This window comes from Acanthaster planci, linkage group LG08, assembly GCF_054643075.1.
Source record: "Acanthaster planci isolate LZ-2023a linkage group LG08, COTS_SCS, whole genome shotgun sequence".
Taxonomy (NCBI): domain Eukaryota; kingdom Metazoa; phylum Echinodermata; class Asteroidea; order Valvatida; family Acanthasteridae; genus Acanthaster; species Acanthaster planci.
In genome coordinates this window covers 13,337,648-13,352,567 of record NC_141784.1, presented here as the reverse complement: position 1 = coordinate 13,352,567, position 14,920 = coordinate 13,337,648, and the positions used below count along the sequence as shown (strand labels likewise).

The window sequence follows — 14,920 nt, the reverse complement described above, 5'->3', positions numbered from 1 at the left end:
GCAGCTTCATCATCAATTGTATGTTGTATCAAAACTGAGCAAACGATCTGCAATGAAAAGAATATCCCAAGGTACTTGCCAAAGGTTTGGGTGGCTCAGCGTAGTATACACATGTTCCTGCCCCCCCCCCATATTGTGTCAAAGATGTGTTTATCGCGATGGAGATCAATCAGTCTCACTTGCACTTAATGCATGCTTGTTTCTTGGGAAGCATGGAATGCTTATCTCAACTTGCGCTCACTTTCAGCTGTATTCTTCCCGCTTCGTGCTAAAGGCTTTGCAGTATGGTGTACGTGATCAACATACCCACGCCACTGTAATATTATTCTTTCTTCGGAATGAACATTTGGTTGGTTCCATCTGTCAGCAGCGTGCAATATGCAGCCCGTCCTGTACCGTCGAGGGCAGGTGATTCGGCGGTATTGTGCTCGACTGCGTGCAGTTGGCAACGATATCTTATAGGAAAATCTGGAACTCCAGTGTTCCTTTTCCGATAAGCGTCTGATAATATACATGTCCATGTGCCTGCACGGGCTGCCTGCAACTGCTCACTGTGTGGGACCTTTGACCAGATTTGCGTGTTGAATGCATGCTATCGAAGTCTACTCTCCCTGTTCTGCTCTCGGGGGAAAAGCTCCGAAATGTAACGATTGCTTGTTGCTATTTTTACTGGGGCACGTGGAAAGCTCTTGTCGGAGTAGATCATCCTTGGATGCTGCAATATTGATAGAATGATATGGTGATGTAAAAGATGTTGCTACGAAGGTCACTTCATTCTCCCTGCTGTGTGTGATTCCCACTGTGAACGTCTTTTTCTCGTGGATGGAGTATATCATGCTTCCAAATGCCTTATTCTTGATAATAATAGCGATTGTAATCTCGGTATACTAAGATTTCTCAAGGTCTGACTGTTTCCTGTCGTCACTTCTCACCATAGCGTCGTCACCGTACTGAGACTAGCAACGATAGCGTGCGTTTGCGCTTGATGGCACGTGCCCGCGTAAGCCAGAGAGAACAGGCGACTCTTTCAAGATGTTGCCAGCGTCACAGGGCAGATTTTTTGTCATTTGACGTGTTTTAAATGGCTTGTTCTGCAACTGATGCATAGAAGATAAACAGAGCGTATCGGTTGGCTTGAAGTTTCCTTATTGATTAATTGTTAAAGAGCTATTCTGCGAGTGTGACCCTTTAAATGGCTTGGTGCGAGTGGGTGTTTTTACTCACTTTTGTTTAGGATTTGCTTATCAGTGCAACTACAACAATATGAGGACACCTTAACCATTATCTGCGGTTTTTGTGCATTCAATATATAGAACGCGAAGAACTGGTCCTCACGCCTGACCACTTGATACGATGTCGATACGATGTAGAACCATATACAATGGAATGCAGAACACCTTTGCAGTCATTTTGTGGCGTACTCCATGTCGCAACGTAGTCCTCCACTAAACGTATTTTGTCAAAAGGCATTCGGAATCGGATGGCCTTTGCACAGTTTCCTTTGATAATTGACGATTAATCTCGCATCTACTCAGTAGTTTATATTTAGGGATTCTACCTTTATCTTGTTGATCTGTGTCAATAGGGCTGACCAAAGACAAGATTTTATCCTCTAACCAGTACCAGCCTATGAAAATTGAATGGGTTGCAAATCTCGCTTAAATTTGACTTGATGCGAAATACATTGCGTGTTGTTGTGTACCTACAGAGTGTGTGATTGCGGGCCTGCCGGATACGGGTAAGGTCCGGATTCTATATGGGACAGATTAGTAGTGATGACAGTGATGCATCAAACGTGCAGCTCGTCATGATCATGTGGGTAGGCTGGCTAATAGCTTGACTGTATATTGGAGAAAGACAGGGAGGGATAGTGGTTAATCCAAGAGCTCATCACTCCTTGGGCAAGCAATAATACCATGTAACACCACCAGTGCTCACTGAGTGTGGACTTACCATTCCTCGCTCCCTGGTTATGGCTAGTGATGAATTTTCTACTATCCCGTTCACAGGAAAAACAAATACGATAAAAGAAAAGCACGTGTAAACTTAGTGTCCTCGGTCTAGGCCTGGCATATAATCTGATTTAGGTGTCGAGGCTTTGCTGTTCTGCCCGTAGATGTCCTCCCCCCCAATACCCGGCAAGAGATCTCTGTGCAGCGACAAGCCTATTACATCATATGCTAGATCCTCTCAGCTAACGTTGTTCCCTTAAGGGCTGTGAGGAATCAAAATAGGATTTCGACATCCTTGAGTTTTATCCAGTATACGCCTTGTTGTGGCCAAGTTATTCGGTGAGCAAGTTACAGTTTAATGTTCATGATACCCTTGTAATTGTTAAAGTTTGATTCTCATTCACTCTTCCTTAGTCAGGGCTGTTATTCATATACTGTTGTTACGGTTTACAGTCTGGTTCCCAGACCTTACAATCCTGACTTAATTCCCACCGTTTTGGTTGGCGTCACAGTTTGAAACAAAATATGATGGAAACTCCCATGGGAGCTAGTTTTAGAGATGCAGTACCTGAATTTGAAAGCTGAATTCGCGGGCAGGTGGCTTCGTCAGGCCTGAATGTGACGGTGCAATTTGTTTCACAGCACAAAACCCATTTAAATTGCGAAAGATTCCCATCATATCGCGAACATTGATGCATCGGTGCCTATATTAAAACATGTTTGGTGAACTTATATTGGCGATTTCCTTGCTAAACCACAAGAATAAGTTGTACATAAGCATTTATGTTACGCAAACACAAACATGCGCGTGTTCTCTGGAGGCTTTTCAAACACAAAGCATTTACAGTTCCGATCAACCGAACATTGTGCTGTTATCAAATATATCAATGCCAGCGATCGCCGCAGGTTAAAAAGGAAACAATTCATACTGTTTAAGGCAAATAAGAGCGCAGAACTTCACGCAGCGCAGGCACTACCTGGCCAGCTTGCGGCCGCAACGTGATGTCTGACATGGTCACAGAGATGTGACCAATCATATGTTTGTCGTGCTAAATGGGACGCTGCGTGCAACTGAGTGCTTAACCTACAGGGCGAGAGGTTGGTGGAAGGCAACCCTTTGACCTGGCAACTGTATAAAACTGTAGCCGGTGGCTGTCCGTTTTATTAGCACAGATTTTTGTCTGGTTTTTATTCTAATCACCCTGCACCAAACAGTTGCCATTTACATTAGACCGTATAACAACGACACTGTCTACCCCTACACTTCGTGCCACGAGTCCAGCCCATTACGGTTTCTAACCATGCGCTCCACGTCTCAGGCGCACTGCCCTCCTTATCAATATTAACTCATTAATTTGCTTTAATGGCTTTCCTAGGCCTCCCAGCCACGCTGCCATCTACTGATTCTCACAGCTTTCCGCCACGTTTGTTGTGTCATCAGCACGCCAGGGTGAAGAGGCGAGCATTTTTGCCGCCCCGGGAATGATCGTCATCAAGCATCCTTACACCGTCTTGAATACAACCAGACGGGCACGAGGTTGTGGACGCAGCGTTTGTGGCGTCCCCGGATGATCGTGTGAGTTGCACGCAGCCCTCGTTTCTGCAAAGCACCAATTTGGGCCATGGACGGAGCTATGTCCCCTCATATTAAAGATTAAGGGCTAGGAAGGAAACGTCATTAAAGCCATTAGGAAATGTATTTAATCAACGTTCTTAATTGACCTGCCAAAGTAGATTATGGCTGCACATCAGGCCTTCAATGCCAAACTCTTGTTGACCTTGCCATTAATAGAAAATATCTTGGTACACCGCTTTGGGGATTAACTCAAACTGTGCGGCATCTGTCTACGGTTTGGTATTTTAATCTGGTTTTATTTTTTTGGACATTTGTGATATTGTTCAGTCGGAGTGGTCCACTATTTCTGGTATTTTAAATAACTGATATTGACTTTCCCGTTCCTCTCTGTCGTCTGAGGAAGCAGCGTTGGTCATTGGTTCTCCTCGTGCAATTCTTTCTGGACCGCTTCCCATATCTCGTTAAATCTTCACCCAAGTTCATTAATTATCCAAGGTCTCTGTTTTACCATTAACTTGGCGTGTTACGCTTGTCAAACGGTTGAGCTTGCTTTATTATAGTAACGTCCCAGCCAAATTAATCGCTGTTAGTCTGAAACAGTTCCGCTTTCGGGCCTTTCCCAATTGGACTTGTCACATTTTCTATGGTTCTGTATTAAAGTACCATCATTAGCGTCCTTCTAAAGAAGAAAAATCAGTTCTTGATCGAAAGTGCACTGCCGTGTGCCGAGTGGAATGAACTAATACACTTAATCCCACAGTCGACCCATCGACCCTCCAGTCCGTTTCTTAGGTATTTTTAAGCAGATCTAAGGGTCATCCACTGCTTCTCCGACCATGCACAATGTTTGGTACCATTCACGACAAATCGAGCTTGGATTTACAAACTCTGATAGAAGCTGCATCTTTGCCTTGGCGCACCGGGTGATTTAATGGCATCTTTAATTTTCACGGTTGTATGAGCACAGCCAGAGAGCGTGGTTTGCAAATGGCAATGCTGCATGTATCCGTTAACACCACTATGCTGTAACCATACTCCTGTTAGCTGCTGTTGTTGTTTGTTGTTGTCGTCGTCGTTGTCGCCGTTGTCGCCGTCGTCGTGAACTAATTTCATAAAGGTTAAAACCTATAATGCGAGTCCACCTCAGAGGAATGTCGAGAAATGTTAAAGATGTGTCCATTTCATACGACACTGCAGAAGTTGTTTTGAATTTTGTTCCTTTCCCGTGAACCTTCTCGATCACTCACTGAGGCAAGAAATGGGTTCGAATACAATAACCGTGGTGCATTTATGACAAACGCGAAGCCGATTTCACCCCATACCTGATTAATTTTGACACAGAATCACGTTTAGGAATGGCAAAGTATTGGTACCTACGATGTCAAATTAGAAAGATGCGTTTCGTTTGTGCAGTGGTTGGGCAGCATGGTGATGAAATGCCGCTACGATTTCTTTTGAGGCCGGTATTGTCACAATCACGCGCTTCTCTGCAGAACTGTCACAGTGCATTACTTCTTCATTTTATCCTGATCATGTGTACATTTGTACCTGTGGGTATTTGTGGAAAGCACTAACTATAATCAACTGCAGCGGGACTTTGGAAACAGATAGATTGAAGAATTTTACGTCAGAGCTAATTTTAAAGGTGCTGCTAAATTATAGACGAAATTGCTCCCTCCATTTCAATGTCATGAGACTTTCAAGTCGCTGTCTCTGTATAAGGGCGGAAATGATAGGCGCGGTTTTTAAAGAGGTTGGCTGCTGAAATTCCCTTTCCGCCAAGAGTCAGTTTGCTTTCAGAAAGGTATCAGAGCCACCATAGTACCACTAAACCGTTCAAAGTATGAATATTGTTTTCTCTAAAGGAATAAAAGAAAATTGATCTGATACGTGCATCGCATCATACGCCGGCTGTTGAGCGTGGCATTGATTCAGAGCGACAAAAATTCTTCCGCTTAGCTGCTGTAAAATATTAGGACCCACGGGTGCTGAGTCTGTATGGGTTAGGACTTGGAAATTCCGGCTTCAAATCCGACAGTGATGTGACCGAAGGCGGCACTCAATCCACGGCTCTTTTGACCGTCAAGGATTCGTGCTTTATCGCCCAACACTTGCTTGTCTCTTACGCTTGAATTCACTTCGCGGCTTTCGACACTGTGAGCCGTCGGTATGTCTGCTATCGATAGCCTGTATCCACTATTCAGGAAATTAATTAAAAACACACAAACACAGAGCAGCTAAATATACACTGCACGAGATAGACATGTTTGCGTCAATAGTACTCCCAATTATGTATACTTTTTCCAACAGCCCGGGCTGCTTCTGGATTTATACACCTCCTTTTTACACAAAACTGTTTTTGTTTGTGCTTTCATACAAAAAATATCATACTTCTGGTGTCGAGGTACATGAAAGCAAATTTTAAGAACGAGCCAGTTTGGTATTCCAACAGCGCATGCCCCTCAAATGAAGCGCGTCCGAGGTCATTTGGGAACAGCTGTACCCGTATGCGCCCGAGAGTCTGACCTATCAGCGTGGCCGTACACCGACTGACCCTGCCTATTTGGAATACCGAACTGGCTGAGTTTTGCCGAGATACAACCCGTAGAGGAAGGAAAAGACACATTGTCATCCTCAGGTCTGTATAGAAAGTTGTAACTGATAGAATGTTGTGTATTCAACCCTGGACGACGTCATATTCCTAATACAAAACGAAGCGTCAGTCCCTTGATATCTAAAATGTAATACTTCAAGAACACTTACAAGCATAGGGCAATCACCGATTGCTTGGCTGGCTCGCTTAAGTAAAGTTTGGATCATTCTGTGCCACTCAATAGAGGACATTTGAATAACAGACGCCCATACTGGGACGAATTATGAGTTCACAACGAGGAAGGCCTTGTAGACGATCTGGGGACCTCTATTGAATATTATGTCATACATTGAACAGCAGTCTTTGAAATAAGTGGCAAAATACTTATAGTGAAGTCGCCGATACCTGCAGACTTTTCTGTGCTTGAGTGTGGAGAGGTTTCTTCTTCCTTTTCGAGATAGGGCTTCTCCATTACGCGGTACTTCATCTAAGGACTCTCATCGCACGCGCATGCAGGCTATACCCAATTTTGTCCGCGTTGAAATGTAAATTTTACAAATCATTTCCCGCCTTGCGTGGATATCGGCAGCTCTGATTAGACACTCGACTGTATGCCAGAGACTGGCATGGTGAAATGTGAGATGCAGAATGAAATATTCATAGGGGGTTCTTCACGATTTCTCAGCAGGTGTTACGGTATATGGTTAATTGACGATGTGTGCTGTACCCATTGTGATTTCAATCCTGACCGGCTTATGAAAAAGTGCAAGTTCTAGGTATGGTGTCGAAAACGTCTCTGAGATTCGTCACAATGTTTGTAGGCCATTTTTGGAAAGTACACTAAGCACACCATACACACAACATGCAAATAGAACGAAACTTCATAAGGCGACATACGGGTAACGAGCAAAATACCAAGATTTCGACTGTAACATAAACTCTCAAACTATCTTCAGACATTCCAGCTCACAGCGTTACCTTTTCCTTGCTCTTCTTAACCAAGATCAGTGTATTTCCTCATCCGTCTAGCTTGCATTCAACATGGATACTCTCTGCGTAAAATAAAGATTAGACACCAAATTCTACATAATTGCTCAAAGCTCCAGACGTAAAATTTTCATCGTGGAGACCCCGATGTACATGTAGTTATTTTTTAAATGTCAACATCTTACAAGTAAGGAATCTGTCTGGAAAGTCTGGAAAGATTCCGACATCTCGAAGCATGCGTATAATTTGTGAGAAATTGAGAGTATATTAAAGGTGGGATATCAACATGCTGAGATCAATTTTATTGGGATGACAGAACTCTAAATTGTCAAGTCAAAATCATGAGACAGCGTATTAGATGGCAATGTGTTTGAAGTGGATGACAGCTGTCGTTGCTGGAAAATGAGAACATGCAAACAATTTCTCTTTGATCTGTGCTTTCGACAACCATCCTGCATTCAGAACGTATTCCTTCATTCAGAATGTCCCATTATTTGTCTACTTATCTCAGGATGACATCTCCCAAAAGGTTGTTGTCATCCTGTTTTTATTATCTCACAATATCCACTCACTTCTTACCGGGTGTCCCTACTGGAAACCATCATGTCGACATGTCGACATCTTACATGATGTAGCATGCTCCTTTATATAGGAGACATATTCACATGAGAGGAGAAACTGTATTGGGATGTCAATAAAAATTTAGATGGCTCGTCCAGAGCTCCGTACATACTAGCATTCCGTTGCACTTGAGTGTGGATATCTGCAGGTGGACTTTGGAGTATGAATTGCACGCCGCCAGAAGTGAGGGCCTGTTTTAATAATTCAGATTTCAAGAAATCGCAAAGACAACCCAGGCGATGTGTGCGCGTTCCGACGGAGGAAATAATGATCCCCGATACAGCAAATGTGAGAAAGGTAATTTGGATTCGGTGTCAAGGTGTTAGTCACATCACTCGCATGTGCTGGTGTCGTGCTGCTAAGTGTCGGGAAACCAGGGGTAACCGTGGGCATAATGGTTCGTAACCGCAGCGATAAATAAAGAGTGCCAGAATGAACGATTTCTTCTTTTTTTCACCGTGGATGTGAGGACATTGGTTTACCTTGGTTTGCTCAGCGAATTGAAGTACAGTAACACGATCTGTTAGTAAGTTTATATTACAGAAAAGCGCACTGTTGTCTCAACATTGTCGTGGGAGAGGGCTTGTTGGAGATGATACATTGCGACTGTAATTGTTTGCGCTCTCTCTGAGGGGTACTTCTCCGCTGCATGTCAGACGGCCTGCGCACATATCTTTATTTGATAAGCGCGCTCCGTACAAATCTGCAGTCGGAACACGGCGCACGTGCAAAATTAGGAGCTCCTCAATTTTTTGCTTTTTAAATTGTAGAAAGTCAGGTTGTTGTTGGACTGTTTGTGTTGAAAATATTGAGGCGGCACGACCTTGCCGACGCTATCCCTCATATCCTGCTCGCAGCCACCGCAGTTACCTCCACGGAGAGATTGTAAGCATCTGCCGACCCGCCTGCCAAGGTTTCTTTTCACAACCCCGTCAATGCGCCCATCGGAACATTTTTGTCTTACGGCCTAATTAACGCGGCAGTCTGAGGGGTTTTGCATTACCGTGAGGTGTGGGATGGTGTAATCATGGTGTGGTGGCTTGATGAATTGTCCAGAAAAAGATGATGGGAAATCTGAGGGTTATTTACACATCCAAAACAAGGACAACGTGTCATAGTGTAGGGAAATAAAATGTTACCGGACCTGTTTGCAGTGATTATTTAAGTATTTTGTTCTCCATTCACGAAGTAAATTCTACAGTCGATACTGCATATAGAATTTGCAATATGGGTGCCGTATTTAAGGGTAATAATAGGAGATGGTGTGTTTCTGTACACAGCAAGCAGTAGTTCCCGACTAAGCGATAGTTTTCATGTAGCAAAGGCCGTCCGTGGAAATTTTCACTTGTAGCCGTCCGAACACTGACCGTACATTTGCAGACACTGGCCAGTATTGAGGACCAAGTCTCTGGGTTCAGGTGATTGACATTTTTGATTTAATGCCTCACTTTCTCCCTTCCTCGTCCGTGTGTGCCTCTGTCCGGTCGATGTCCAGCTCCCCCACCTCTACTTCCCTCAATGTCAATTTCACTCCCCACCCCATTTTGACGGTTCGAAGACCGTAGGATGAGTGGAGGTGACGTGTATTGTAAGAGCAAACAAAACGACGAAAAGAAAACATTGGCTGGCGCTCAATCGGCGGGTGGAAATCGATCGCAAAGTCAGTCAGTGAAACACTGAAAGGCTGAAACTTGTCAAGAGAGCAAAAATATACCGGATATTTATACATCATCTAGGGCAGCATGTGATAAACGCACTGGCATATTTTGAAGAAAACAATAGACTTTTTGTGAAAGCAAAAATATTGCTGAAATTGTTTAGGAATGCGTTATGCTTATTTAATCTTTTATAACAATGGGCCCTTTAACCAAGGATTGATTGGCCTATTGGTGTCCACGTATCTGGCCCATCTATCCTTCGGGAGCATCACTTTCACTGTGGTGCAGTCTTGAAACTTGTGACATAGCGAGATTCCTTATTTTTCACAGAGCTGGCCTGGCAACGTGCAGCTCTAAAGTATCTGCAACAACAAAGAATTGGAGGTTGCCCTGATTTTCGGTTTGCTCAAATTGCAAGTGCCTCGAGCCATATCGTGGTTGGGACTCGTTTCATGTAACGAATGCGACCCTCAATTTTGTCGTAGATTTCTGTGAATGAAAAAAGGGGAAAAAAACCAAAACAAAAAAAGGGGAACAGCGGAGACGAATACATCCTCCCTTAAGTTACCCGTATACCTGCGAGTTGGCGCTGGGAATGCATGAATTGGTGGAAGGATCCATATAATTTTCACAACAATACTATCTGATTGGCTGCTGCTCTGGTTGGATTTGGCTGAAATGCGATTCGAAGAAGCCCCCACTAGGCCTTGGAGGCAGGGGATGCTAATCTGCTTTGTCCCGTTGCTAACGCTTGGAACCCCCCCCCCACACACACCTCTTATTCCCACCTTTGGATCATATCAGGACTGTTTGCTCAGCGCTCTAGACTAGCTACCGAGAAGAGAGCCCGCGCACAGCGAGATGAAGCGCCGTCCCAACTTCCTCTAGGGGGAAAAAAGTCAGTCATGATTGCCCTCAGAAGAATCTTCAACGGCCGAAGATTCCTGGATGTCTTTCATTAACTATGTAAACTGCTTTCAATCAGGAAGAATATCGGTGCTCGCGGGCTCAAACGGGCCTCCTTCACTTGCCGTCCGTTGATGGAGTATATACATGAATTGAGTGGCCAAAAAAAATTACTGCACGGCTCGAAACCATTTACATACATGCATATGGGTCCCGGCATAAATGAGTACGGTGGTGAGAATAATTCCATGAGGTGACAGACAAATTGTTCAATTTCTCGAGGTGAATACACATTCATTATTTGTTTTTCTACAGTACCTGCATAAATCTGCGTCACCATTTCTTCTTCTGTTGGGAGAACCAAAAGTTCTCACGAATTGATATCTGCCGTTCTGCGAAACAAATTCATACGGAGCTCTGGAAGTGTCATGCGATTTGTTGAGATCCTGACATATTTTTCTCGGGTAATACAATACAGGCAAGAGCCAACGTCCTAAGACAATTTATCACTGGATGACGACATTGTAAAAAATGGATGACGATATGCTGAGATAATTTATAGAACGGGACAATAACAAGTAGTGAAGTAGGCGTCACAGCTGCTGGAAATCGTCGTCATGTAATAAATTCTCTCAGGATGTCGTCATCCAAGTTTTAGGATGTCATCATCCCATGATGAAGTTTCTCAGTATGTTAACATCTTGCTTGCATTTATGCCGTCGTCCCGAGAAAATAACAAGTCAGGATCTCATCAAGTCGGATGGCACTCTCAGAGCTCCGTAGATTCTTATCCGAAGCGCGATCACCGCATTATACCGTGGAATGTTAGACTGGTTCCCGCAAACAGTACAGTGGCAAGGATTCATGCAGGTGTTGTATAATATCTCAGATTAGTGTCCTTTAAATGGAAAAGATCAAAAACCCCAGAAAAAATTGAAAAAGGAAAGATGGTAACTATTTATGCTAATATTTTTAAAAGCTACGCCACGTTGTTTGATTTGCAGTACTCTAATTTTTCAACAAGATTGTTTCGACATTTTCAAACTGCATGTATTTGATCTCCATCGAATTAAGATTTGCCTTAATGAATTTGTTCATTCTGGCTGCCTGAAGATGGCTTCTGAATATTAACGATGGACAGGCTATTTAGGACATAGCCTTGGTCCCGTCGTTCTAGATAGTGTGCCATACTGCATCAACATTTAAAGCGCACACCTGGCGTGCAGTGGCGTATCCACGCTTGGGGTCCAGGGGAGGGGCATAATCAGATAATGGGCAATTTTTTTATCCAAAAAATCCTTACCATCCCCTTCTATGAAAGGCGGTAGCACTGTCCGAAAGTGTAAGCACTTTCAGTTAATTTTAAAAAATTGTAACATGTCTCCAGGGGCATCTGCCCCACCCACGCCCCTCCCCACCGCTGGATACGCCACTGCCGGTATGTGCTGGACGGTCACTGGCTGGCCTATGATGACTCGTGTTGTTTGTCCAGAATGGTCATAACAACAACAACAACAACAACAACCATATCTCGAGAAAAAGCGGTTGATGTGAACCGTACGACCAAAGGGATGGAGATTTAAAGATTAACTTCGACAGGTAGAATCAGAAGCAGTTACTGGGGTAATGCCACGCTCGCACGCCGGTAGTACGTGCGCGTTGCGCGCTTCTTCCACCATAATGGCGTCTGGTCGGGCACAGTTTAGCCGGCAGCGCTGCGACAAAGCATCGCACAGACATTAACATTTTTTTAGTCAAGGTGCTACATCAAAAAGCGTCACGAGGCGGGCGGGAGTATAGTGACAGATGACGGTGCGGATTATTGATGATCGGGACGGTTGTGACTGAGCAGTAAAAACACAACGTCTCTGTGCCGTTCTCAAGTTAACACACGGAAACAAAGATGGTGTGTATCCCTGGTGCAGTAGTGTCACATGTTGGTATTGATTTGTGTGATGTTTGCCTTTGTGTTTTGTTTTACCTCTTCAGGGAACCAGGAAGTGCAAACATCTGGATTGGCGTGTTCATTTTAATACATTTGCCTGTTTGACATCTGTTTTCGAGAACATACAGAATTTGCGCAGTTACGTTCGTGGGCCCGTGCTTATTATGCTAATTAAATTTGTGCAGTCAGAATTGACATTTGACTGGCGTCGTATAGTCCCTTTACTTTTCTGTTTGCTTTTTGGTATCATGTGCTGCTGTTTTGCGAACAGTGAACATCTATCCCAATTTAGGGGGAAATGTTTTAATGCCAATGAATCTTCATCATTGATGTAATTCGACACCAGTAGTTGACATCCACATCTAATTATTCCCACAGCAACAGTCAATCTGCCAATGAAGCTCTCCGACCTACCACCTAAATCGAAAAAAAAAATCGTGCCTTCTCAAATAACTGGCACCCTCCAGTTGCGCTCGAGTCTACACAGAATCCCCAATAAATCAAGCCAGCTATAAGCGCAAGAGCGTCGTTGGTTTGGGGGGCCCGCCCGGCCCGAAATGACTTCAATTAAATACGCGCATTCATCAGTGAATTGTCGACGCGCATCCGTCCGTGATACGCGGTGATGTGGCCATAGGCTATGGATGAGATCGTGTGATCAGGAGGAGCCGGATTTGATACTGTCATATACCTCATACCCTGAAATACAGTACCGGCATTTCGCCTAATGTAATCAAGCTTAACACCCTCCTGACCAAGAAGTTGTTTCCACTGCACGTTTGGATGGGGGCAACCGTTATTGAATTAGGGAAAGACCGCAATAGAAATGTGCCCAGCACCCAACTACATACATGTAATATTCATATAGAAGCTGTGTTGACGTGATTGATCGCTATAAAAATATTACCATTGCACGAGATAGACGATTATGACTTCGACCTCTCATTCTCTTGGGGATAGGCTGCATGTTCAGTGCTGGCGCAGTTCACTTTAGAATCTATTGTATTACCAGTTGGTACCCGTGCGCCTGCGCACCGAAAACGAGGGTCATTCGGTGGCTCGGAGCAATGGACTAGCGGACCGACTCGTGCAGGAGAGACAGGAGGCAATGCGGGCAAGGTCTGAATTTATACCTGTTTTTCTCTCCCGGGCTACGACGCGACATGTCGCTCTGTTTTAACCAAGGGAGTGAGGCCAATCCAATCGCAGCGTGGTGTGACGGCCAATCTGCTTGAAGAGCGCCAGACTTGTGTGGCCGGTGCGATCGAAACCAAGCGGCGCTCACCGGACTAACCGGCGCTTAAATGTGCAGGAACATCGTCCCGGGAGGCTGGACGTGGAGTTAAACTTCCCCCGCGCTTCCTCACAGCAGGACGACTGATCACGCGCATCCAACTGTGCCGATACATTGCCAACGAGCACGCGCCACCTTGCACTGTTCCAGTGTGTGCTATTGCTCTGACGTGCGGATAAATCGGGAATACCTGCTTCATTTCAGGTGAGCGCATATGAGTTCCGTGGCCTGCTGATCACCGATGCCAATCTGAGCAAGAAGAATGCACGTGAAATATAATTATGGCGATGAGCACAGCTAAAGCCCTTTACAAACAATACATTGTAAAATTGTGGAGAGCAATACCATACTGCCATGGTCTTCTCTAGAACTCTAATGTTACTTTGCCAAGTGTGGGACAACCCGAGTTGCTGTCTGTTTGCATTGGTGTTGAATCTGGGATCCGGGCCGCAGGACTTCTAGACATGTACTTTTCTCGACCAAAAATGCTGCTGAGTATTCGATAAGCGGCCTGTGCCTATGTTGGGCTGGTGCACCTGCAGCTTTCTTGTGACGGAGTCCGTGAGTAGTCAGATTTTGTGCGTGATGGCGATGAAGATTAACTTTGTAATCTTTATTTTGCCTATCTTTTGCATTGCATTCACAACCAGTACAATTGACACGCAAAATGTGAGCGTTTCCGACAAGACGACGGGAAACCCGATATTCGCAGTCACTGCCATGTTGCCGTCAGCCAACAGTTCTCATTTACTACGTTACCCTTTCTTCCAAGAGATGGTATTTCCGGCCATCGACATCGCTAACCAAAAGGTCAGAGACACATGGGGTCTCAACATCTCCTTCGTGAGGAGGGACACCAGGGGCAACCTAGTGGAAGGCCAAGTCATTCTGATACAAACGATCTCTGAGAACCCTGTTTACCAGGACGCCTTTTTCGGTCCGGCCTGCGAGTACGTGGCCTCCGGAGTCGGGCGGCTCCTGGGCCGTTACACGATCCCGCACGTCACGGTTGGAGGACGGGCCTACGGCTTCCTGAACAAGTACGGGAGAAAGAGCCGCGAATTCCCCACCCTGACCAGGGTGCAGGGTACCTACTTGAAGCAGGCCAAGTTCGTCATCCAGTACATGCTGAACATGGGCTGGAACCACACCTTCCTCATCTTCTTCGACAACGCGAAGCCCATCAACAACGACTGTCCTTTCGGCATGGCGCCCATATACAATTTAATGAACAAATCCGGCATGTTGCCCAAATACAAGCAGATGGACGGGCAGGAAGAGTACTTCTCGTACGAGGATTTGAAAACGATCCTGGTTGAGATGGTCCAGCCAGCATCACGAGGTAAAACCTTTCTTCCACTCTGTCCCCGCTTTCACTCTCGAATTCT

The 14,920-nt window shown here is 44.9% G+C and overlaps 1 protein-coding gene across 2 annotated transcripts in view; it reads left to right on the top strand.

The window, feature by feature from the left end:
* The window catches only part of LOC110977382 (atrial natriuretic peptide receptor 1-like), a 275,377-nt gene that overhangs the window by 111,293 nt on the left and 149,164 nt on the right, over positions 1-14,920 (top strand). The window contains exon 1 of one of the 2 annotated variants that reach the window (XM_022231460.2): positions 13,229-14,874. The exons of the other annotated variant lie outside the window; for it this stretch is intronic. Coding sequence (XP_022087152.1) covers positions 14,052-14,874 — 823 coding nt within the window. The 5' untranslated portion in view covers positions 13,229-14,051. Of the gene's footprint in view, positions 1-13,228; positions 14,875-14,920 lie in introns of those variants that run through there. 2 annotated transcript variants of the gene reach the window in all.